General features: G+C 36.4%; 1 protein-coding gene across 8 annotated transcripts in view; it reads right to left on the minus strand.

Moving 5' to 3' along the window:
• The window catches only part of NBEAL1 (neurobeachin like 1), a 219,410-nt gene that overhangs the window by 62,538 nt on the left and 131,669 nt on the right, over positions 1-25,203 (minus strand). For all 8 annotated transcript variants that reach the window (XM_059168361.1, XM_059168360.1, XM_059168359.1 and 5 more), the window contains 3 exons: positions 23,314-23,471; positions 21,092-21,216; positions 15,879-16,005 (listed from right to left, as the gene is read on the minus strand). In XM_059168361.1, the coding sequence (XP_059024344.1) occupies positions 15,879-16,005; positions 21,092-21,216; positions 23,314-23,471 (410 nt within the window). The remainder of the gene's footprint in view (positions 1-15,878; positions 16,006-21,091; positions 21,217-23,313; positions 23,472-25,203) is intronic.

A 25,203-nucleotide genomic window follows, 5' to 3' on the forward strand; every position in this document is an offset into this window, starting at 1 on the left:
CCTTGAGATCATGACCTGAGCTGAAGGCAGCGGCTTAACCCACTGAGCCACCCAGGCGCCCAAAATGAAACTTCTTAAGAGTAACTAAATCTAGGTAATGTCCCCTGACCGTGGGACTGGGGATGATACTACTGCAATACCTTACTTAGAGTGAAGTCACCTTGTATCAAGAAAACTGCTTCACTTTATTTTTTTGGACAAGATAACTGGGAAGGGTGAGTCTTCTGATGGCTTAGGTGAGTTCTGACTGCCAGATAAAGAAATAGGAACTCCTACCACTTACAGATTCAAGTAAATCTTTCAAGTCAGGTGCTTCCTGGTCCTAGATATTTCACATCTGCCCTATTTCCAGGATAGCAATGACTAAGTCTAATTTTTCCACCCAGTGGAGTTCCAGGAGGAAGTATCCTGAAGTATCAAGTATCACCAACCTAACTGGTGATATTGCAGCCCATGACTTAAAGCTAAGCTTTAAAAAAAAAATAAGGAAATAAAAATCAAGGATGTTTTTCCTCAACAGTGAAATTCCAATATTTATAGTGATGAAATAGAGAAATAAGTGACCTAAAGGAGTAAATAATCTGAAGGTTATTTATATTTTATGAAAGAAAGGTTTTGGTTTTTTAGTTTGTAATTAATGAGACTGAACATTCACTGGATTTACTAGTCATTAAAGTGAGAAAATAAAATCCCTATTAAAAGGTTGATTAATAATATACCAAAGATAGCACCCTATATAACTAACCTTACCCAATTCCTTGAAAATTATCAAGGAAATCTTAAAAATTATTAAAATTATATGAACTTATTTATGCTAACAAACTATACTATTGAACCTGGTCAATTTGTAATACTACTAAAATAAGTTCCAAAGAAATATATGGCATGTGTATTTTATAATCCACAAAAAAAGGGATGTTCAGAATAAATTATATATTGGGGTCTTAGCTACTCATTTTTGGCTGAGGGTGAATCTTTACAATAGAAAGTAAAAGGGCAGATGTGTAAATCACAAAATTTGAACACATTCCCCTAAAGCACACATAATTCTACTGGCCAAGAATGGCAGTCTTTTGGAACAAGGGGCTTAAATATAATCAACTAAATGATTATTGGCTGACCACCAAGCTATATTAACTAACTAAAAGGCCAGTTTTTTTTTTTTTAAAAGAGACTTTTTGTCTAAAAACAAAACAAAGTGAGACAAAAACCCAATGAATACAGATATCAGTAGCAACACACAGCAGGTAAGACATACTCTACAGAATTAGTCCAGGAAAATCACTAAACAAAAATATCACCACAATAACCACCATCAAGGAAGGGTATAGGAAACCCAAGTGGTTACAATTTATTATCTAAAATGCACAGATTTCAAGAAAATTATGAGACATACAAAGAAAAGGTAAAGGATGGGCTATAAAGACAAAAGCAATAAAAAGTAACTATCTTTGGGGACCACATGTTCAACTTAGTACACAAAGACTGTAAAGTAGCTATCATAAATACATTAAAACAAGTAAAGGAAACTATATTTAAAGAACTAAAGTGCATTATGGCAACAAAGCCTAGTCAAATAGAGACTGTCAATTAAGAGACAGAAATTACATGTCCACAGTAGCCAAATTATGGAAAGAACCTAGATGTCTATCAACAGATGAATGGATAAAGAAGATGTGGTATATATATACAATGGAATACTATGCGGCCATCAAAAGAAATGAAATCTTGACATTTGTGACGACGTGGATGGAACTAGAGGGTATTATGCTTAGCAAAATAAGTCAATCGGAGAAAGACAACTATCATATGATCTCCCTGATATGAGGAAGTGGAGATGCAACGTGGGGAGTTTGTGGGGGGGTAGGAAAAGAATAAATGAAACAAGATGGGATCTGGAGGGAGACAAACCATAAGAGACTCTTAATCTCACAAAACAAACTGAGGGTTGCCAGGTGAAGGGGGGTAGGGAGAGGGTGGTTGGGTTATGGACATTGGGGAGGGTATGTGCTATGATGAGTGCTGTGAAGTGTGTAAACCTGGCGATTCACAGACCTGTACCCCTGGGGCTAATAATACATTATATGTTTATAAAAAAATAAAAAAATAATTAAAAAAAGAGACAGAAATTACATACATATCTGTAAAAAAAAAGAACCACATGGAAAACTGTCCAATCAAAAAGCATAACTAAATGAAAAATTCACCAGAAGGACATAATAGCGTATTTGAACTTGCAGAAGACAGACCCAAGACTCTTGAAGACAGTTCAGAACAAACTGTCCAATCTGAAGCACACAAAGAAAAAAAAAGCAGGATGAAAACACCTCAAAGCGTTATTACCATCATGGGAGAAAAAAATGTGTGTAAAGGAACGCCCAGAAGGAGAAGACAGAAGAAAAAGAGTGAAACATATATTTGAAGAAATAATGCCTGACAACTTCCTAAATAACAATAACAGTAACAGCAACAACAACAACAATAGTAGTAGTAGTAGTAATAATAATCTACACATCCAGGAAGATCTCATGAATATCCAAAGATATCATGGACATAAAGCCAAGGTGTTGAAAGGTAAGGACAAAAAACCACAATAATACAGGACACTAAAAGGTAGTGGGATGACATATTCAAAATGCTGAAAGGAAAAAAAAACCTTGTCCACTAAGAACTGCATATCCAGCAAAAACTACCCTTTAAAAAAAAAATAATGGTTCCCAGGCAACTGGATAATCACATAAAAAAGAATGAATGTGGACTCCCATGTCATACCACATACACAAATTAACTAAAAATGGATCAAAGACCTAAATATAAGAGACAATATATAAAACTCTTAGAAAATGTAAAACTTCTGTGAATCAATAAAATGAAGGAAAACACATTCAATGAAAGAACATTTTTTAATTCATACATCTGACAGGACATTTACTCCTAAAATAAACTATTATAACTTAATAATTAAAAAATACCCCAATTAAAAAGTGAGGAAAGGATTTGCATAAATATTTTTCCAAAAAATATATAAATAGTAAATATATACATGAAAAGATGCTCAGTATCAACAGTGATTAGGAAAATGCAAATTAAAATTACAAGGTACCATTTCAAATCATATAGGATAGTATAATAAGTAAACATATAAAAGAACAAACACTGGGGTAGACGTGGAGAAATTTAAATCCCCATACATTACTTGGGGGAATGTTAAACGGTATAGTCATTGTGGAAATAATTTTGTAATTCCTTAAATAAACACAGAATTACTATATGACTAACAAATTCATTCCTAGGTATATACCCGATATAAGTGAAAATGTATGTTGACACAAAGATTTGTATATGAATACTCATGAAGTATTATTTTTAATAGCCAAAAAGTAGAAATAACTATAAGTTCATCAATTGATGAATAAACAAAAGTGGTATAGCCATATGATGGAATATTATTCAACTAAAAAGGAATGAAGTACAGTTACATGTTCCTCATGAATGAACCTTGAATCATTATCTTGAATGAAATGAGATGGACACAAAAGGACACATATTTTAAGAAATAAATTAAATGTTAAAAACAGGCAAATCCAATAGAGACAGAAAGCAGATCAGTAGTTTCCAGGGGATGTATAAAGGGGAAAATTGGGAGTGACTACTGAAAAGGATAAGATTTCCTTTCAGACTGATGGAAATGGTCTGGAATTCGTGGTAATGTTCACACTGTGAATATACTAAAACCTGTGGAACAGTACACTTTAACCTAGTAAATTTTATACGAATCTTAATTTTCAAAAAAATAGAACTCTAGTTTTTAAGAAGAAGCCAAAAATGGAGGCAAAAATAAAGACTTCCACAGATAACAAAGACTGAGAGAATATGTGGCTATCAGACCTTCCTTATAAGAAAACAACACAAATACTTCAGGCTGAAAGGAGATGACACCAGATGTACTCTGGATGTGCACAAAGAAACAAAGTATATAAGCATGGTAATTATTTTCCTTTAACTAATTTAGGTAAATGCCTAAAACAGTAACTATTAAACTATATTGTTGGGAGAGGAGTCCAAAATGGCAGAGGAGTAGGAGTACTTGTTTTGTCTGGTCCTGCAAATTCAGCTAGACAACTACCAAATCATTCTGAACACCTGTGAACTCAACCAGAGATCTAAGAGAACTGCTGCAATTCTACAAATAGAAAAGTAATCACTTTCTATAAGAAAGACAAGATGAGTTTATAAAAAATTTAAAAATAATAATAAAAATTAAAAAAAAATAAAGAATGACAAGATGGAAAAACTCACCTCAAAAAAGAGAACAAGAGGCAGTAATGACTGCCAAGGACCTAATCAGTATGGGCATGAGTAAGATGTCGGAACGAGAGCTCAGAATAAAGATTATAAAGATACAAGATATGCTTGAAAAAAGCACAGAAGACACTAGAAAATCCCTTTCTGAAAAAAATGAAAGAATTAAATCTAACCAAGTTGAAATAAAAAAGGCTATTAATGAGATACAATAAAAAATGGAGGCTCTAACTACTAAGATAAATGAGACAGAAGGGAGAATTAGTGATATAGAAGACTACACGATGGAGAGAAGCTGAGAAAAAGAGAGATAAAAAACTACTTGATCACGGAGGAGAATTTGAGAGATAAGTGATAAAGCAAAACAATATTAGAATAATAGGGATCCGGGGCGCCTGGGTGGCTCAGTGGGTTAAGCCGCTGCCTTCGGCTCAGGTAATGATCTCAAAGTCCTGGGATCGGGCTCTCTGCTCGGCAGAGAGCCTGCTTCCCTCTCTCTCTCTCTGTGATTTCTCTCTGCCAAATTAATAAATAAAATCTTTAAAAAAAAAAAAAAAGAATAATAGGGATCCCAGAAGAAGACAAAAGATTGGGGGGGGGGCGGCAGAAGGTATATTGGAACAAATTATAGTGGAGAACGTCCCTATCTGGGGAAGGAAACAGACACTGAAGTCCAGGAGGCACAGAGAATCCCCCTTCTAAATCAATAAAAATAGGTCCACACCTGAACATATAGTAGTGTAGCTTGCAAAACTTAGAGACAAAAAGGAACCCTGAAAGCAGTTCAGGACAAAAGGTCCGTAAACTACAAGGGTAGAGTGCTGGGTGTTATACACAACTATTGAATCACTGAACACTATGTTAAAAACTAATGGTGTACTAACCAGTGGCTAATCGAACATAATAAAAAAAAAGGATGAGTCCAAATAAATTAAAAATTTAAACAAACAAACAAACCTACAAGGGCAGAAACATTAGACTGTCAGCAGTCCTATCCACAGAGACCTGGCAGGCCAGAAAGGACTGGCATGATATATTCAGGGTGCTAAAGGAGAAAAATACACATCCAAGAATACTTTGTCCGACAAGGCTAACATTCAAAATAGGAGATAAAACACTTCCAGGACGCACAGAAACTAAACCAGCCCTGCGACAAATATTAAAGTGGATCCTTTAAGAGAAAAGAGACCCCAAAAGTAACACAGACCAGAAACAGAGACAATATACAGGAACACTGACTGTACAGGTAATACAATGGCACTAAATTCCTATCTTTCAATAGTTACTCTAAATGTAAATAGGCTAAATGCTTCCAGTCAAAAGACACTGGGTATCAAATTGGATAAAAAAGCAAGATCCATTGATATGCTATCTGCAAGAGACTCATTTTAGACCCAAAGACAACCCTAGACTAAAAGTGCGGGGTGGAAAACCATTTATCATGCTAATGGACATCAACAGAAAGCTGGGGAGGCAATCCTTGTACCAGACAAATTAGATTTTAACCCAAAGACTGTACTAAGTGGTGAGGAAGGGCACTGTATCATAATTAAAGGGTCTGTTTAACAAGAAGATCTAATAATTTTAAATACTTACGCCCCTAACATGGGAGCAGATAATTATGTAAGCCAATTAATAACAAAATTAAAGAAATACAATAATAGTGAGGGACTAACTTACAGCAAGTACTTACTTACTTACCGCAAGGGACAGATCACCTAAGCAGAAGATCAACAAGGAAAGAAGGACTTTGTATGACACACTGGACCAGATGGACCTCACAGATATATTCAGAGCATTCCATCCTAAAGCAACAGAATACACATCTTCTCGAGTGCATACGGAACATTCTCCAGAAAAAACCACACACTGGGTCGCAAATCAGGTCTCAACTGGTACCAAAAGACTGAGATTATTCCCTGCACACTTTGAGACCACAATGCTTTGAAACTTCAACTCAATTACAAGAGGAAATTTGGAAAGAACTCAAATACATGAAGGCTAAAGAGCATCCTACTAAACAATGAATGGATCAGCCAGAAAATTGAAGAATTTAAAAAATTCACGGAAACAAATGAAAATGAAAACACAACTGTTCAAAATCTTTGGGATGCAGCAAAAGCAGTCCTAAGAGGGAAGTATAGAGCAATATAAGCTTTTCTCAAGAAACAAGAAAGGTCTCAAATACACAACCTAACTTATACCTGTAGGAGCTGGAGAAAGAAGAGCAAATAAAGCCTAAACCCATCAGGAGAAGAGAATAAAGATTAGAGCTGAAATCAATGAAAAGAACCGTATATCAGATCAACGAAACTAGGAGCTGGTTCTTTGAAAGAATTAATAAGACTGATAACCCCCTGGCCAGACTTATCAAAAAGAGACAAGACAGGACCCAGATAAATAAAATCATGAATGCAAGATGAGAGATCACAACCAACAATAAAGACAATTAAAAGAATATACTATGAGCAACTGTATGCCAAGAAATTAGACAATCTGGAAAAAAAGGATGCATCCCTAGAGACGTAAACTACCAAAACTGAAACTGGAAGAAACAGAAAACCTAAACAGACCCATAACCAGAAAGGAAATTGAAGGAGTAATCAAATATCTCCCAAAAAAAAGAGTCCAGGGCCGGATGACTTCCTAGGGGAGTCCTACCAAACATTTACAATTGCACCCAAAATCACAAGATACCTAGGAATAAACCTCACCAAAGAGTAAAAGAATCTGTACTCAGAGAACTATAAAGTACTCATGAAATTGAGGAAGACACAAAGAAATGGAAAAAATTCCATGCTCATGGATTGGAGGAAAGACTATTAAAATGTTTATGCCACCTATATATTCAAGGTACCTATCAAAATACCATCAACTTTTTTCACAGAGGTGGAACAAATGATTCTAAAATTTGTATGGAATCAGAAAAGACCCCAAATAGCCAAAGGAATGTTGGAAAAGAAAAAAAAGCTGGTGACATCACAATTCTGACTTTAAGCTCTATTACAGAGCTATAGTCATCAAGACAATATGGTACTGGCACAAAAACAGACACATAGATCAGTGGAATAGAAGAGAGAACCCAGAAATGGACCCTCAACTCTATGGTCAACTAATCTTTGACAAAGTAGGAAAGAATATCCAATGGAAAAAAGTCTCTTCAACAAATGGTGTTGGAAAATTGGACAGCCACATGCAGAAGAATGACACTGGGTCACTTTCTTACACAATAAACAGAAATAAATTCAAAATGGAAGAAAGAAGTAATGTAAGACAGGAATCCATGAGAATCCTAGAGGAAAACACAGGCAGCTACCTCTGTGACCTAGACAGGTCTCCAAAGGGAAGGGGAATAAAGGCAAAAATGAAAATTGGGATTTCATCAAGATAAAAAACTTTTGCCCAGCAAAGGAAACAAAATCCGAAGACAACCAACAGAATGGGAGAAGATATTTGCAAATGTCTTATCAGATAAATGTCTTTATCAGATAAAGGGCTACTATCAAAAATCTGTAAAGAACTTACCAAACTCAACACCCAAAGAACTAATCAAATCAAGAAATGGGCAGAAGACTCGAACAGATATTTCTCCAAAGAAGACATACAAAAGGCCAACAGATCCACGAAGAAATGCTCCACATCACTTGGCATCAGGGAAATACAAATCAAAACCACAATGAGAGGGGCGCCTGGGTGGCTCAGTGTGCGCCTCTGCTTTCGGCTCAGGTCATGATCCCAGGGTCCTCAGATGGAGCCCCGCATCAGGCTCTCTGCTCAGTGGGGAGCCTGCTTCCTCCTCTCTCTCTGCCTACTTGTGATCTCTGTCTGTCAAATAAATAAAATCTCAAAAAAAAAACCAAAAACCACACAATGAGATACCACCTCACACCAGTCAGAATGGCTAAAATTAACAAGTCAGGAAACAACGGATGTTGGCAGGGATGTGGAGAAAAGGGAACCCTCTGACACTTCGTGGGAATGCAAGCTGGTGTAGTCACTCCGGAAAACTGTATGGAGGTTCCTCAAAAAGCTGAAAATGGAGCTACCCTACAACCCAGCAACTGCACTTTTACCCAATGATATAAATATAGTGACCTGAAGGGGCACCTGCACCCCATGTTTATAGCAGCAATGTCCTCAATAGCCAAACTAATAAGAACCCAAATGTCCAACAACTGATGAGTGGATAAAGAAGATGTGTATAGAGAGAGAATGGAATACTACTCAGCCATCAAGAAATGGAATCTTGCTATTTGTGACGATGTGGATAGAACTAGAAGGTATTATGCTAGGTGAAGTAAGTAAATCAGAGAAAGACAACGTATGATCTCACTCATATGTGGAATTTAAGAAACTAAACAGAGGATCATGGGGGAAGGGAGGGAAAAATAAAAGAAGACAATCAGAAAGGGAGACAAACTGTAAGACTCTTAATTATAGGAAACAAACGGAGGGTTGTGGAGGGGAGGCGAAGGGGGGGATGGTGCGACTAGGTGATGGGCCATTAAGGAGAGCATGTGATGGAATGAGCACTGTATATCATATAAGACTGACAGATCACTGAACTCTACCTCGAAACTAATAATATGCTATATGTTAATTAATTGAATTTAAATTTTAAAATATAGTAAAAAATAAACTATTATTGGGGTTAAAACATATGAAAGCCTATATTGATGACAATAATAACACAAAGGAGAGTTAAGGAAATTAATATATTTTCTGTTAATACTGATAGACACTTAACAGCTGACATAGCAGTAACAGATCGATGCTGGAAATACAGTTGACCCTTGAATAATGCAGGGGTTAGTGGCACTGAACCCTGTGTAGTCAAAAATCCATGAATAAATCTGACTCCCTAAAAATTTAACTATTGATTGCCTACTGTTGACCAGAACCCTTACCAATAATATACACAGTCAATAATACATATTGTAGAGGGAGGAGTCAAGATGGCGGAGAAGTAGCAAGCTGAGACTGCTTCAGCTAGCCGGAGATCAGCTAGATAGCTTATCTAAAGATTGCAAACACCTGAAAATCCATCGGCAGATCGAAGAGAAGAAGAACAGCAATTCTGGAAACAGAAAAACAACCACTTTCTGAAAGGTAGGACCGGCGGAGAAGTGAATCCAAAGCGACGGGAAGATAGACCCCGGGGGGAGGGGCCGGCTCCCGGCAAGCTGCGGAGCAACCGCGCACAAAATCAGGGCTTTTAAAAGTCTGTTCCGCTGAGGGACATCGCTCCAGAGGCTAAACCGGGGCGAAGCCCATGCGGGGTCAGCGTGGCCTCAGGTCCCGCAGGGTCACAGAAGGATCGGGGGTGTCTGAGTGTCGCAGAGCTTGCGGGTATTGGAACGGGAAAGCCGGCTACAGAGACAGGGCCGACAGTAAGCTCGCAGCTCCGTGTTACCTTGAACCGGTCTCAGGCTCGGTGAGCTCGGAGCGCGGCCGGAGGTCAGGCAGACGGGAGTAACTGGGCGCTGTTCTCTGAGGGCGCACTGAGGAGTGGGGCTCTGGGCTCTCGGCTCCTCCGGGCCGGAGACCAGGAGGCCGCCATTTGTATTCCCGTCCTCTGGAACTCTACGGAAAGCGCTCAGGGAACAAAAGCTCCTGAAAGCAAACCCGAGCGGATTACTCACCCCGGCCCCGGGTAAGGGCGGTGTAATTCCGCCTGGGGCAAAGACACTTGAGAATCACTACAACAGGCCCCTCCCCCAGAAGATCAACAAGAAATCCAGCCGAGACCAAGTTCACCTACCAAGGAGTGCGGTTTCAATACCAAGGAGAGCAGCAGAATTCCAGAGGAGGAGAAAGCCAAGCACGGAACTCATGGCTTTTTTCCTGTGATTTTTTTTTAGTCTTGCAGTTAATTTAATTTTTTCTTTTTCATTTTTTTTTTTTTCTCGCCTTCGGGTAAAATTTTTTTTTTTTTTAACTGTTACCTTTTTCTTTTTTAACGATTTTTTACTAGTTTATCTAATATGTATATATATTTTTTTACATTTTTCTTAGGTGTTTTCTTTTTAAAAAAAAATTCTTTTCTTTTTTTTTTTTTTTTCTTTTTTCTTTCTTCCTTTTTGAACCTCTTTTTATCCCCTTTCTCCCCACTCACGATTTTGGATCTCTTCTAATTTGGCTAAAGCATATTTTCCTGGGGTTGTTGCCACCCTTTTAGTATTTTACTTGCCCCTTCATTTACTCTTATCTGGACAAAATGACAAGACGTAAAAATTCACCACAAAAAAAAGAACAAGAGGCAGTACCGAAGGCTAGGGACCTAATCAATACAGACATCGGTAATATGTCAGATCTAGAGTTCAGAATGACAATTCTCAAGGTTCTAGCCGGGCTCGAAAAAGGCATGGAAGATATTAGAGAAACCCTCTCGAGAGATATAAAAGCCCTTTCTGGAGAAATAAAAGAACTAAAATCTAACCAAGTTGAAATCAAAAAAGCTATTAATGAGGTGCAATCAAAAATGGAGGCTCTCACTGCTAGGATAAATGAGGCAGAAGAAAGAATTAGTGATATAGAAGACCAAATGACAGAGAATAAAGAAGCTGATCAAAAGAGGGACAAACAGCTACTGGACCACGAGGGGAGAATTCGAGAGATAAGTGACACCATAAGACGAAACAACATTAGAATAATTGGGATTCCAGAAGAAGAAGAAAGTGAGAGGGGAGCAGAAGGTATACTGGAGAGAATTATTGGGGAGAATTTCCCCAATATGGCAAAGGGAACAAGCATCAAAATTCAGGAGGTTCAGAGAATGCCCCTCAAAATAAATAAGAATAGGCCCACACCCCGTCACCTAATAGTAAAATTTACAAGTCTCAATGACAAAGAGAAAATCCTGAAAGCAGCCCGGGAAAAGAAGTCTGTAACATACAATGGTAAAAATATTAGATTGGCAGCTGACTTATCCACAGAGACCTGGCAGGCCAGAAAGAGCTGGCATGATATTTTCAGAGCACTAAACGAGAAAAACATGCAGCCAAGAATACTATATCCAGCTAGGCTATCATTGAAAATAGAAGGAGAGATTAAAAGCTTCCAGGACAAACAACAACTGAAAGAATTTGCAAATACCAAACCAGCTCTACAGGAAATATTGAAAGGGGTCCTCTAAGCAAAGAGAGAGCCTACAAGTGGTAGATCAGAAAGGAACAGAGACCATATACAGTAACAGTCACCTTACAGGCAATACAATGGCACTAAATTCATATCTCTCAATAGTTACCCTGAATGTGAATGGGCTAAATGCCCCTGTCAAAAGACACAGGGTATCAGAATGGATAAAAAAACAAAACCCATCTATATGTTGCCTCCAAGAAACACATTTTAAGCCCGAAGACACCTCCAGATTTAAAGTGAGGGGGTGGAAAAGAATTTACCATGCTAATGGACATCAGAAGAAAGCAGGAGTGGCAATCCTTATATCAGATCAATTAGATTTTAAGCCAAAGACTGTAATAAGAGATGAGGAAGGACACTATATCATACTCAAAGGGTCTGTCCAACAAGAAGATTTAACAATTTTAAATATCTATGCCCCCAACGTGGGAGCAGCCAACTATATAAACCAATTAATAACAAAATCAAAGAAACACATCAACAACAATACAATAATAGTAGGGGACTTTAACATTCCCCTCACTGAAATGGACAGGTCATCCAAGCAAAAGATCAGGAAGGAAATAAAGGCCTTAAATGACACACTGGACCAGATGGACATCACAGATATATTCAGAATATTTCATCCCAAAGCAACAGAATACACATTCTTCTCTAGTGCACATGGAACATTCTCCAGAATAGATCACATCCTCGGTCCTAAATCAGGACTCAACCGGTATCAAAAGATTGGGATCATTCCCTGCATATTTTCAGACCACAATGCTCTAAAGCTAGAACTCAACCACAAAAGGAAGTTTGGAAAGAACCCAAATACATGGAGACTAAACAGTATCCTTCTAAAGAATGAATGGGTCAACCGGGAAATTAAAGAAGAATTGAAAAAAATCATGGAAACAAATGATAATGAAAATACAACGGTTCAAAATCTGTGGGACACAACAAAGGCAGTCCTGAGAGGAAAATATATAGCGGTACAAGCCTTTCTCAAGAAACAAGAAAGGTCTCAGGTACACAACCTAACCCTACACCTAAAGGAGCTGGAGAAAGAACAAGAAAGAAACCCTAAGCCCAGCAGGAGAAGAGAAATCATAAAGATCAGAGCAGAAATCAATGAAATAGAAACCAAAAAAACAATAGAACAAATCAACGAAACTAGGAGCTGGTTCTTTGAAAGAATTAATAAAATTGATAAACCCCTGGCCCGACTTATCAAAAAGAAAAGAGAAAGGACCCAAATAAATAAAATCATGAATGAAAGAGGAGAGATCACAACTAACACCAAGGAAATACAAACTATTATAAGAACATACTATGAGCAACTCTACGGCAATAAATTTGACAATCTGGAAGAAATGGATGCATTCCTAGAAACATATAAACTACCACAACTGAACCATGAAGAAATAGAAAGCCTGAACAGACCCATAACCAGTAAGGAGATTGAAACAGTCATTAAAAATCTCCAAACAAACAAAAGCCCAGGGCCAGACGGCTTCCCGGGGGAATTCTACCAAACATTTAAAGAAGAACTAATTCCTATTCTCCTGAAACTGTTCCAAAAAATAGAAATGGAAGGAAAACTTCCAAACTCATTTTATGAGGCCAGCATCACCTTGATCCCAAAACCAGACAAGGATCCCACCAAAAAAGAGAGCTATAGACCGATATCCTTGATGAACACAGATGCGAAAATACTCAACAAAATACTAGCCAATCGGATTCAACAGTACATTAAAAAGATTATTCACCACGACCAAGTGGGATTTATTCCAGGGCTGCAAGGTTGGTTCAACATCCGCAAATCAGTCAATGTGATACAACACATCAATAAAAGTAAGAACAAGAACCATATGATACTCTCAATAGATGCTGAAAAAGCATTTGACAAAGTACAACATCCCTTCCTGATCAAAACTCTTCAAAGTGTAGGGATAGAGGGCACATACCTCAATATCATCAAAGCCATCTATGAAAAACCCACCGCAAATATCATTCTCAATGGAGAAAAACTGAAAGCTTTTCCGCTAAGGTCAGGAACACGGCAGGGATGTCCATTATCACCACTGCTATTCAACATCGTACTAGAGGTCCTAGCCTCAGCAATCAGACAACAAAAGGAAATTAAAGGCATCCAAATCGGCAAAGAAGAAGTCAAATTATCACTCTTCGCAGATGATATGATACTATATGTGGAAAACCCAAAAGACTCCACTCCAAAACTGCTAGAACTTATACAGGAATTCAGTAAAGTGTCAGGATATAAAATCAATGCACAGAAATCAGTTGCATTTCTCTACACCAACAGCAAGACAGAAGAAAGAGATATTAAGGAGTCAATCCCATTTACAATTGCATCCAAAACCATAAGATACCTAGGAATAAACCTAACCAAAGAGACACAGAATCTATACTCAGAAAACTATAAAGTACTCATGAAAGAAATTGAGGAAGACACAAAGAAATGGAAAAATGTTCCATGCTCCTGGATTGGAAGAATAAATATTGTGAAAATGTCTATGCTACCTAAAGCAATCTACACATTTAATGCAATTCCTATCAAAGTACCATCCATCTTTTTCAAAGAAATGGAACAAATAATTCTAAAATTTATATGGAACCAGAAAAGACCTCGAATAGCCAAAGGGATATTGAAAAAGAAAGCCAACGTTGGTGGCATCACAATTCCGGACTTCAAGCTCTATTACAAAGCTGTCATCATCAAGACAGCATGGTACTGGCACAAAAACAGACACATAGATCAATGGAACAGAATAGAGAGCCCAGAAATAGACCCTCAACTCTATGGTCAACTAATCTTCGACAAAGCAGGAAAGAATGTCCAATGGAAAAAAGACAGCCTTTTCAATAAATGGTGCTGGGAAAATTGGACAGCCACATGCAGAAAAATGAAATTGGACCATTTCCTTACACCACACACAAAAATAGACTCAAAATGGATGAAGGACCTCAATGTACGAAAGGAATCCATCAAAATCCTTGAGGAGAACACGGGCAGCAACCTCTTCGACCTCTGCCGCAGCAACATCTTCCTAGGAACAACGCAAAAGGCAAGGGAAGCAAGGGAAAAAATGAACTACTGGGATTTCATCAAGATCAAAAGCTTTTGCACAGCAAAGGAAACAGTTAACAAAATCAAAAGACAACTGACAGAATGGGAGAAGATATTTGCAAACGACATATCAGATAAAGGACTAGTGTCCAGAATCTATAAAGAACTTAGCAAACTCAACACCCAAAGAACAAATAATCCAATCAAGAAATGGGCAGAAGACATGAACAGACATTTCTGCAAAGAAGACATCCAGATGGCGAACAGACACATGAAAAAGTGCTCCATATCACTCGGCATCAGGGAAATACAAATCAAAACCACAATGAGATATCACCTCACACCAGTCAGAATGGCTAAAATCAACAAGTCAGGAAATGACAGATGCTGGCGAGGATGCGGAGAAAGGGGAACCCTCCTACACTGTTGGTGGGAATGCAAGCTGGTGCAGCCACTCTGGAAAACAGCATGGAGGTTCCTCAAAATGTTGAAAATAGAACTGCCCTATGACCCAGCAATTGCACTATTGGGTATTTACCCTAAAGATACAAATGTAGTGATCCAAAGGGACACATGCACCCGAATGTTTATAGCAGCAATGTCCACAATAGCCAAACTATGGAAAGAACCTAGATGTCCATCAACAGATGAATGGATCAAGAAGATGTGGTATATATACACAATGGAATACTATGCAGCCATCAAAAGAAATGAAATCTTGCCATTTGCAACAACATGGATGGAACTAGAGCGTATCATGCTTAGCGAAATAAGTCAAGCAGAGAAAGACAACTATCATATGATCTCCCTGATATGAGGAAGTGGTGATGCAACATGGAGGCTTAAGTGGGTAGAAGAATAAATGAAAGAAGATGGGATTGGGAGGGAGACAAACCATAAGTGACTCTTAATCTCACAAAACAAACTGAGGGTTGCCGGGGGGAGGGGGTTGGGGAGAAGGGGGTGGGATTATGGACATTGGGGAGGGTATGTGATTTGGTGAGTGCTGTGAAGTGTGTAAACCTGGTGATTCACAGACCTGGGGATAAAAATATATGTATATAAAAAATATATGTTTATAAAAAATAAAAAATTAAAAAAAAATAATAATACATATTGTATTCTTATAATAAAGCAAGCTAGAGAAAAGAAAATGTTTTTAAGTAAATTATTCAGAAAATACATTTATAGTACTATACTGTATTTACTGAAAAAAAATTGTATATATGTGGACCCATGCAGTTCAAACTTTTATTATTTAGGGTCAATGTACTTAGGATTATAAGCAAATACCTTCCACAATTTTATAGGCCCATTTTTCAGAACAAAATAATTTTTAATTCTTTCAAATCCTTATACATACATATTTGCTCTGGCTGTTAAGTCGTCTTCAGGAAGGTCTAATTTATCCTCCTCCATATTGTTAACTTTTACTTGTTTCACTACTTCTAAAAGCAATGAGTCACTGGAAGGCTGTGAGTGTTGGATACCTGTTTAAATAAATACAAAATATCCATTAAACCAGTAAAAAAAATCTTATTACAGTCCTTCTATAATTCCTGACTATTAATTACATAATAATAATAATAATGTGTATTTTAAGTAAAGGAGAAGGGCAAGGGAATTGGGTGAAGGAGTGAAAAGGTATAAACTTCCAGTTGTAAGATAATAAAGTATTGGGCATATAATGGGCATGAGGACCAGTTAACAATGCTATATGGCATAGCTGAAAGTTGCTACGAGAGATCCTAAAAGGTCTCATCATAAGGAAAAAAACTTTTGTAATGATGTGATGGATGTTAACTGTACACTGCCCTGATCATTTTGCAATATGTGCATATCTCAAGTCATTAAGCTCTATACCTTACACAGTACTGTATGTCAATTATATCTTAATAAAACTGGAAAAAAACTAAAAAGGACTTAACATTTTCTAAGATAAAAAAGCAATGTACAGGGTCCCTGGGTTACTCAGTTGGTTTTGCGTCAGCTCTTGGTTTAGGCTCAGGTGGGGTTGTGGGATCGAGCACTGTGTGGGGCTCTGTGCCCAGAGGTGAGTATACTTGGGATTCTCTCTCTCTCTCTCTGCTCCTCACACCTCTGCCCCCGCCCCTGCACTCATGAGCTCTCTCTCAAATAAACCTTTTTTTTTTTTTTTTAAGATTTTATTTATTTTTTTGACAGAGACACAGCGAGAGAGGGAACACAAGCAAGGGGAGTGGGAGAGGGAGAAGCAGGCTTCCTGCAAAGCAGGGAGCCTGATGCAGGGCTTGATCCCAGGACCCTGGGATCACGACCCTAGCCGAAGACAGCTGCCCAATGACTGAGCCACCTAGGCACCCCTCTCTTAAATAAATCTGAGGGAAAAAACCTCAGTTTACTACAGAAAAGTTTTTATACATGATTATTTGTGATCTTAAAAACTATTACATGTATAATAAAAGGAATAAATGTTTTAAAAATATGTTATCTATTTTAATGATTGTATTATTTATATTTCAACATGGGCCAAGTATCTCTTTAGTTCTAAAGTATGCCAATATGTCATAGAAAGAATTATTCTCACTGTATTAACTTAATAGAACTATTCTTACTTTGTATTTGTACTAAGGAAACATTAAGAAAGAAGATGACAAATTACCTTTAATTGGAAGAGAATACATAACCCAAGAGCTAAAGTTGTTTTTTTTTCCCCTGGTGCACATGAAATTTAATAAGTAATTCTGGATACAAATATATGCAATAAATGCAATACATTTTATAAACTATACATTTTATAAGAAGACAGGGCTAGAATAATGGGATGAATGAAGGCTGTGAAGTGGTAAACTTAAATCCAGATTCTGTTCTACCACTTATTAACCAGGTGACTCCTCTGAATCTGTTTTCTTAACTGTGAAATGGGGACACATCACATCACAGTAAGTATAAGATAAACAGCAGCTATCACTATTATACAGCCACTTCTCAATTACCTGAGTAACATAAGAATAGTAATAAAAATAACTGCATAACTTATAGGTAGGACTGGGAAAAATTTATGTATGTAACTTTGAATAAAGATATTTCAGTTGTGGGAAATAAAAATAATTCATACTAGTGAAGCCTTGTGAAGATTCTCTCTGTTCCTCTGCCCTTCCACCCCTCCCTAATGAAAAAGAAGAAAACAAAACAAAACAAAAAAACCCTAAGTAACAAAACATTATAAAGATGACAAATCCTCCCTTAGTTTTTCAAATGGTATCATTGTTCAGACATAAAAAATGAGTCAACATAATGTACAAATGCATTTTGTACATTTTACATCTATGTAAATCTGCTTTGATCACACCTTTGTTTATACCTAGGGAGGTACTGGCTCACACTTTTCCTAGGACAATTTACTATTTTTACTGAACATGTTTCTTCATGTAGCCTAATTTATTTTGTATGCCAAAATTTATTGTTAAACACTTAATTAAACAAAGCACATGAGAATATGCAATAAAACTGAAAATAAGGAATCTAGATAATCCAACACAAATAGAAAACAGACTTTATGTAGATGAATGACATTACTCCATTAAGGGTGTAAGTTCAAAATTTGATAAGATTGGTGAATGAGGGGCACCTGGGTGGCTCAGTGGGTTAAAGCCTCTGCCTTTGGCTCAGGTCATGATCCCAGGGTCCTGGGTTGGAGCCCAGGGCAAGCTCCCTGTTCACTGGGGAGCCTACTCCTCCCCCTTGCTTATGCTCTCTGCCTCTCAAATAATTTTTTTTTTTTTAAAGAAAGATTGGTGAATAAAATGAGGATGGAAAACATGTCAGGCAAAGAGGCCCGCTGGGAAACTATTGTTAATTTTAGGAAAAGGTAGCACTAAGCTAAGCCATGGCAACAGCAAAGGGAATGAGAATAAGAAAAAACATTCAAAAGATGTGTAAGGGAGAATTAACAGGACCTTATACCTATTACGTGTAGGGGATTAGGAGGGATAAGGATAGATTCATGGTTAATATTAATGATTCTGAGAAATTAATAGATGGAGAAAATAAAACTACAACCAAGATACAAGAAAAGCAGAGTCTAGGGTTGAGGGGTAGACAAGTGAGCAAGATAACGAATTCAGTTTCAGAACTTTTATATGGAGGTGTCTGTGGAAGAGGTATCTCAACAGGCAGACACACAATTGGAAACCTTGGTCTAAAGTTCAAAAGGCGGTAAGAATTAGAAATACAGGTGAGAAAGCATCATTTCATATACACTGGTAAGGTCACGAAATCACCACTTCACAGAAAGCGTAAGTAAAAGGCGAAATGGTATGGACCAGGGAACACGATCATTTAAAAGGGGACCAAGAAAAGAAGACTAAAAATTGGTAAAAAAACAAAGAAATAAAAAAAGTAGGAGGTTAAGCACCAGCACTAAAAAAATATAAATATTTATACAGGAGGATTACTACCTAAGTTCAGAGATAATAGAAAGGACTAAAAATAAGTTGTTGCAAATACTCAGGGAAGAGTATTTCTAAGGAAGTAAGGGCAAAAAAATTGCTCTAAAACCCAAACCAAACAACAAAAACACAAACAAAACCATTTTTTTCCTCTAAAACCAAATATTTTTTAAAAAATATTTTATTTATTTGACAGAGAGAGAGATCACAAGTAGGCAGAGAGAGAGGAGGAAGCAGGCCCTGCTGAGCACAGAGCCCGAAGTGGGGCTTGATCCCAGGACCCTGAGACTATGACCTGAGCCAAAGGCAGAGGCTTAACCCACTAAGCTACTCACCCAGGTGTCCCACTAACTATTTAAATTCCATAATTTGTAGGTGGTTGTGTTTCAAAAGATACTTTATAAATCACTTGTTTAATTCACAATGAATTTCTCATCAAAAATGCTACAGATAAAAGTTAATTTTGTAGTTCAGTCCACAATGTAAAAACTGTTCTGCACATTTGCAATGGGATGCTTGCATAGCAGTATTGGGTTATGTTAAACAAAACAAAATAAGAAAATATTTTTAAAATACTATGAATTCTGGCAGCTAATGAAAATACTTACAGACAAAAATAAGGAATAAGTAGAACATTTTACAATTACTTCTGAAGGATACTTTGGAAACTTTAAAGAGCTTTAGAGATTGATCACACTATGAATTTTTGTTTCTTCTGAACTATCTTTTTGTCACCATTATACTTGGGGTATATTTGAAAATTAGGTAAGAAGAAAAACTGAGAAATGAATAAAAGAAAGAACATGAGTTTTTCTAGATTTATTTAAAACCAAGAAGAAGGGGCATAAAATTGTATCTGTGTACCAGTATAAAGGGGTGAGGAGAGGAAGAGGAACAGGAAATTTCCTGGGAGGGATTTCTTCACACAAAAAAGAAGAAAACAATAGAGGACACTATTCTTTAAGAATTACTAGACACTAAGATGATATTTTGATATGTATACTAAAGAATACATTAACTTGATTTCAATAATCATTAGCTATGCATATTACCTTTGCCATAGGAGGTAAAAAAAAAAAAAAGAATTACTAGATTCAAGTCATTCACCAAAGATATTTGCTGAGTGATAAGTGTAGTAAAATTTCAAGGAGTAGAGAAAGTATAATTGTCTCAAGATCCGTACAGGGAGAACAAGCTGTATGCAAGCGACATCATATATAAGATACTCTTATTAGAGTTTCTTTCATGGGTAGGGTTGGGCCATTATTTTGCATTAAAGGAAATGAGTTACTGTATCTGATTTATTTAGGATATAAGACTGTAAATGCCAGGCATCACAGATAGCACACTGGATTAATTTATGGCATTAACTGTATTGGCCAATATATTAAGGCAACTTTAAAAAGACTTAAAAACTAGTACTTGAATTTCATCTAAAACTTAGTCACTGAACACAAGGTGGCTATGATAAAGCAACTTAGTACACATATGACTGCCAATAACTCGAGAGTCAATATTTTGGGTATTTCACAGACCTGTCTTCAAAAAGGGAGATATGAACTCAGATGGTTAGAAAGGCGGGGTTTCCTAAAGAGTTGTAGAGACTCTTTGAAATTTGTTTCGAAATACTGCTAAGCTATGTGTTTTTGTACTTTTCTCTAGAAAAAGGCATTGGCCCATCTGAGATACTAAAGGTTTAAAAAGAACAGGTTACAAAACAAAGATCAAAAGCATTGCTAAGAATTCTAAATATATCTAACAGTAGCCTCAATCAAGGTAAGCAGTCTAAGGGAAAAGAAACACTGTCTCAATATACCACAATGGATACAAGAGACAGTACATTGCACATAAACTACAGTATCATTTTAGGATTATAATTATGTTTTTCTTTGAAAAATTATAATTAATTCATACAGTAATTCATCTTAGATTTAGGCCAAAGGTAACAGAATTTAACCTTTACAACCTTTTAAGTATCAACTAATTTCTGTACAACAAAGCTTTGTAAATAGTATCTTAACATTCTGAAAACAAAATGGCACACTTCATTCCTGAGTAAGCAAATATGAAACAATTAACAAAAACAATACCAACCCACAATACCCTCACTAAGATAACAAATAATTAAACAAGCATCAGAACTCACCTAGATTATCTCTCAATGCACTAGCGTCTTCATGAGTTTTGAAGTTATAATTTGGCACCAATTTAAGTCTCATGCGGGAGTAATTTTCTACATTAGCTAGTTTCCAGTGAATTGGACTTTGCTTCCTATGAATATTCATAAGTAAACAAGTAAAATTACTTAGCGTGAAGTTACAAAGATTGGTTGATTGAAATAGAGTTAGAAAGTATCAGGAATTTTGCATTTGTTTAGCACCATTTTAGAAAAACACATTCATTATCTCGTTTGACCCAAAGAACCCTGAAAGAAAACCAGTGTGGATATGCACAGCTGCAGTTTTTACATGAAGAACCTAAGACAGGCTAAATTATTTGCCTGAGATGCCAAGTTGTTTGCAGGTATCAGAAATAAGAATTGAACATAAATCTTCACACTTATAGCCTGGTATCTTTTACTCTTTAACTGCTCAATGGAAGTTCTTAATTAGCTATACAATGAATTTATTCTAATACAGTATTCAAAGTAAAATAATCTTACTACAAATAACGAGAATATAATTGATCTAAATATAAGAGCTAAAACCCTTAGAAGAAAAGTCAGGAGCAAATCTTGTTACCTGGATTTGGGAATGGTTTCTTAGATATATCAAAAACAAACAACAAAAGGAAAAAAAAAAGAGATAAATTGGACTTTGAAATTTAAAAAAATTCGTATACCAAAGGCAACTATCAAGAAAGTGAAAAGATAACCTACATATTTACAAATCACATATCTGGTAAGGGTCTATTATTGAGAAAAAGAACTCTTACAATTCAACCATAAAATGTCAAACAATCTCATTTGAAAATGGGCAAAGAACTTGAATAGATATTTCTTCAGAAAGATATACAAATGGCCAGCAAGTGCATGAAAAGATACTCAATGTCACTGGTCATTAGGAAATACAAATAAAAAATCACATGATACCACTTGACATCCACAAGGACAGTCATAATTTAAAAAATTGGAAAAATTTTACAAGTACTGGTAAGGCTGTGGAGAAACTAGAACCAGCAAACAATGCTGATGGGAATGTTAAATAATGCTGTGGACAACTGACAATTTCTCGGTAAGTTAGACACTGGATTATCTCATGACCTAGTAATTTTATTTGTATGTGTATACTTTCTTAAAGGAATTAAAAAACAGATGTTGAGGGGTACCTGGGTGGCTCAGTTGGTTAAGCAAATGCCTTTAGCTCAGGTCATGATCCTGGAGTCCTGGCCCTGCATCAGGCTCCCTGCTCAGGGTGGACCCTGCTTCTCCCTCTGCCCCAGACCCCATTCATGATCTCTTTTCTCTCAAATAAATAAAATCTTAAAAATAAGAAATTAAAAAAATACTGACACAAACACTTGTTCACAAATGTTCACAGCAGTACTATTTATAATAGCCATATGGAAAACCCAAATGTCTATCATTTGGTGAATGAGGAGACAAAATGTGGAATATCCACACAAAGGAATATTATATGGCCATTAAAAAGGAAGTACTGATACATGCTACAATACAATGAAAACATAATGCTAAGTGAAAGGATTAAGGCCACATATTATATGACTCTATTTATATAAAGTATCAAGAATACACAATTTCATTGAGAAAGAAAATGGATTGGTGGTTGCCAGGAGCTGGGTAAAAGAATAGAGAATGATTGCCTAACAGGTCCAGGGTTTCTTTTTGCAGTAATGAAAATGTTCTGAAGCTAGACAGTTACATACTATGAATGTACTTAATGTCACTAAATTGGATATTTTTAAATGGCTAAAATGGTAAAGTTTGTATTATGTGTATTTTACCACAATAAAAGGCGTGTATTATACATATATATTACATATTACATTATTTTTTATATATATGTAATTCAGCAAAACGTACATGACTTAGAATCAAGTAAATTGTAAAACAGTGAAACACATAACATCACTAACTAGCTCAAAGAGGCAGTATTAGGAAGACAGATTCAAGATTTAAATTCTACATGACAGGGTAAAAGGCAGGGAAGTAACTCCATGTGAAAAACATATATACAAAGCTCTAAACATTCCAGACCTGTAATTCACAAAAAGAAAACCACATTAATTAAACACAATTTTTAAAAATTGAATGTTTTAAAAATCAGATTGGAGAGGTCAGTGGCTCAAAAAGTTCTAGGCAGGAGTTCTAAAGAAGAAAGGGTTATTTGATAAATAATATCCTCCTACCTTTTAGCCCAAGGTCCCCTTTCAGATGTGAGGTAGAGATGTACTGCCTTCCAGCGTCTCAGAGTGATTAACTGTTGGCTGCTAAGTTGTTTAACTGTATTATTATACCTCAAGTTCTCTTGCCGTGCTTTTCTATTAAATGGTTCCACAAAAAATTCCTGAAACAGCAATAAATAATAGCATTGAATCATTTATTTAAAGAATTTTAAAAACCTGACCCAAAAAAACCATGCAGTAACAGAAAGAAGGTGGTAACCAACAGTACATTTTTGTTCCATTAGAATAACTTTCTTTAATGAAACATATGATTCTAACTATAGTTTATCTGTATTTTGTAAAACTTAAAAAATTAAACATGTGAAGAACTTCAAAAGTGTAATGTACCTCAGTACAGGATTTTTTACAGAAACTCAGAATTATTAATGTCATACAGTCAAATAAAATGATCTTCCTTTGGGATCCTTTGGTTTTTAAGGCAATGGAATGAGAGTCATGCTTAAAATACAGCAGAAGGAAGAGTAACCACATCCATACTAATACTGGGGACCGGAAAAGAAATGCCAAAGACAAAAGAAATCTACAGGGGCAAATCTGTCACAATGAAAAATTTCATCATTTGGACTGCTGCTCTATGAGTAACATCCTAGTTATTAGCAAATGAATTCACACACTTAGTCCAGTTTTCAGGATACTATAGACCCTAATAATAGGTTCTATCAGGATATAACGTTAAGCCCTGAAATTCAAGTTTTATATTCTAAAAAATTTTATTTATTTGAGAGAGAGAGAGAGTGACAGTGATAGTAATGGAAAGAACAAGTGGGGAGGAGAGGGAGAAGCAGAGAGCTCAGCAGGGAGCCCGATATGGGGCTTGATCCCAGGATCCCGGGACCATGACCCAAGCCGAAGGCAGACACCCAACCGACTGAGCCACCCGGGCGCCCCGAGGTTTACAGTTTTCAAAAAGACAAGCGGGAAGACTGACTTATCTGACTCACATTGATATTCATCTATCAGGAATTAAATTAACAGTATTAATTTGTTTCAAAAATCAATACTGAATTACACTGAAAACAGTTAAAGACATGGATTTAAAAGACATCTTTTATTTACTTTTTATTATTTTTAAAATTATGTAATGTTAGTCATCATACAGTAGATCATTAGTTTTTGCTGTAGTGTTCCATGATTCACTGTTTGCCTATAACTTATCTTTAGAGAGGTAGTACAGCAGAGCGTGGTTAAGAATATAACTCTTTGGGCTCAACTGGTTAAATGCCTGCTTTGGCTCAGGTCATGATCTTGATCTTGGGGTCCTGAGATCAGCCTTGCATTGGGCTCAGTGAAGAGTCTGAGTCTCCCTTTCCCTCTGTCCCTGCCCTAGGCTTGTGTGTGTATGCTCTCTTTCTCTCAAATAAATAAAACCTTAAAAAAAAAAAAAAAGTAACTCTGGAGTTAGGTCTGGGTACAAATCTTAGCTACTTAATTCTCTGAGGCCCAGTATCCTCAACTCTAAGATGAAGCTGACAATAACTGTCATCAAAAAAGATTAAGATTTAAAGTGCTTAATACAGTGCCAGAAAAGTAGTGAGCTCTCAGTGAAATGTAGCTGTTATTACTATAATTGTTACTAGACCTTTAGGAAATCAATGATTTGGTATTATCAAATATTTACCACAGATCCTTGCTAAGAAAACTGAAGTCATGATAGCTTCATAATAATTAAACATCCATTTCATGGTGGGTGAAGTTTAAGCAAGAAGAATATTTTAAGGTTAGGTTTCCCTAGAAAAGCTAAGGGTAAAGTTGCAGAGAAAGTATTGACTGGAATAGAAATTGACAGAACTATGAGGACAGTGCAACAGTTTAAAAAAAAAAAAAAAAGGATTT

The sequence above is a fragment of the Mustela lutreola genome, chromosome 3 (assembly GCF_030435805.1).
Source record: "Mustela lutreola isolate mMusLut2 chromosome 3, mMusLut2.pri, whole genome shotgun sequence".
NCBI classification, from domain to species: Eukaryota; Metazoa; Chordata; class Mammalia; order Carnivora; family Mustelidae; genus Mustela; species Mustela lutreola.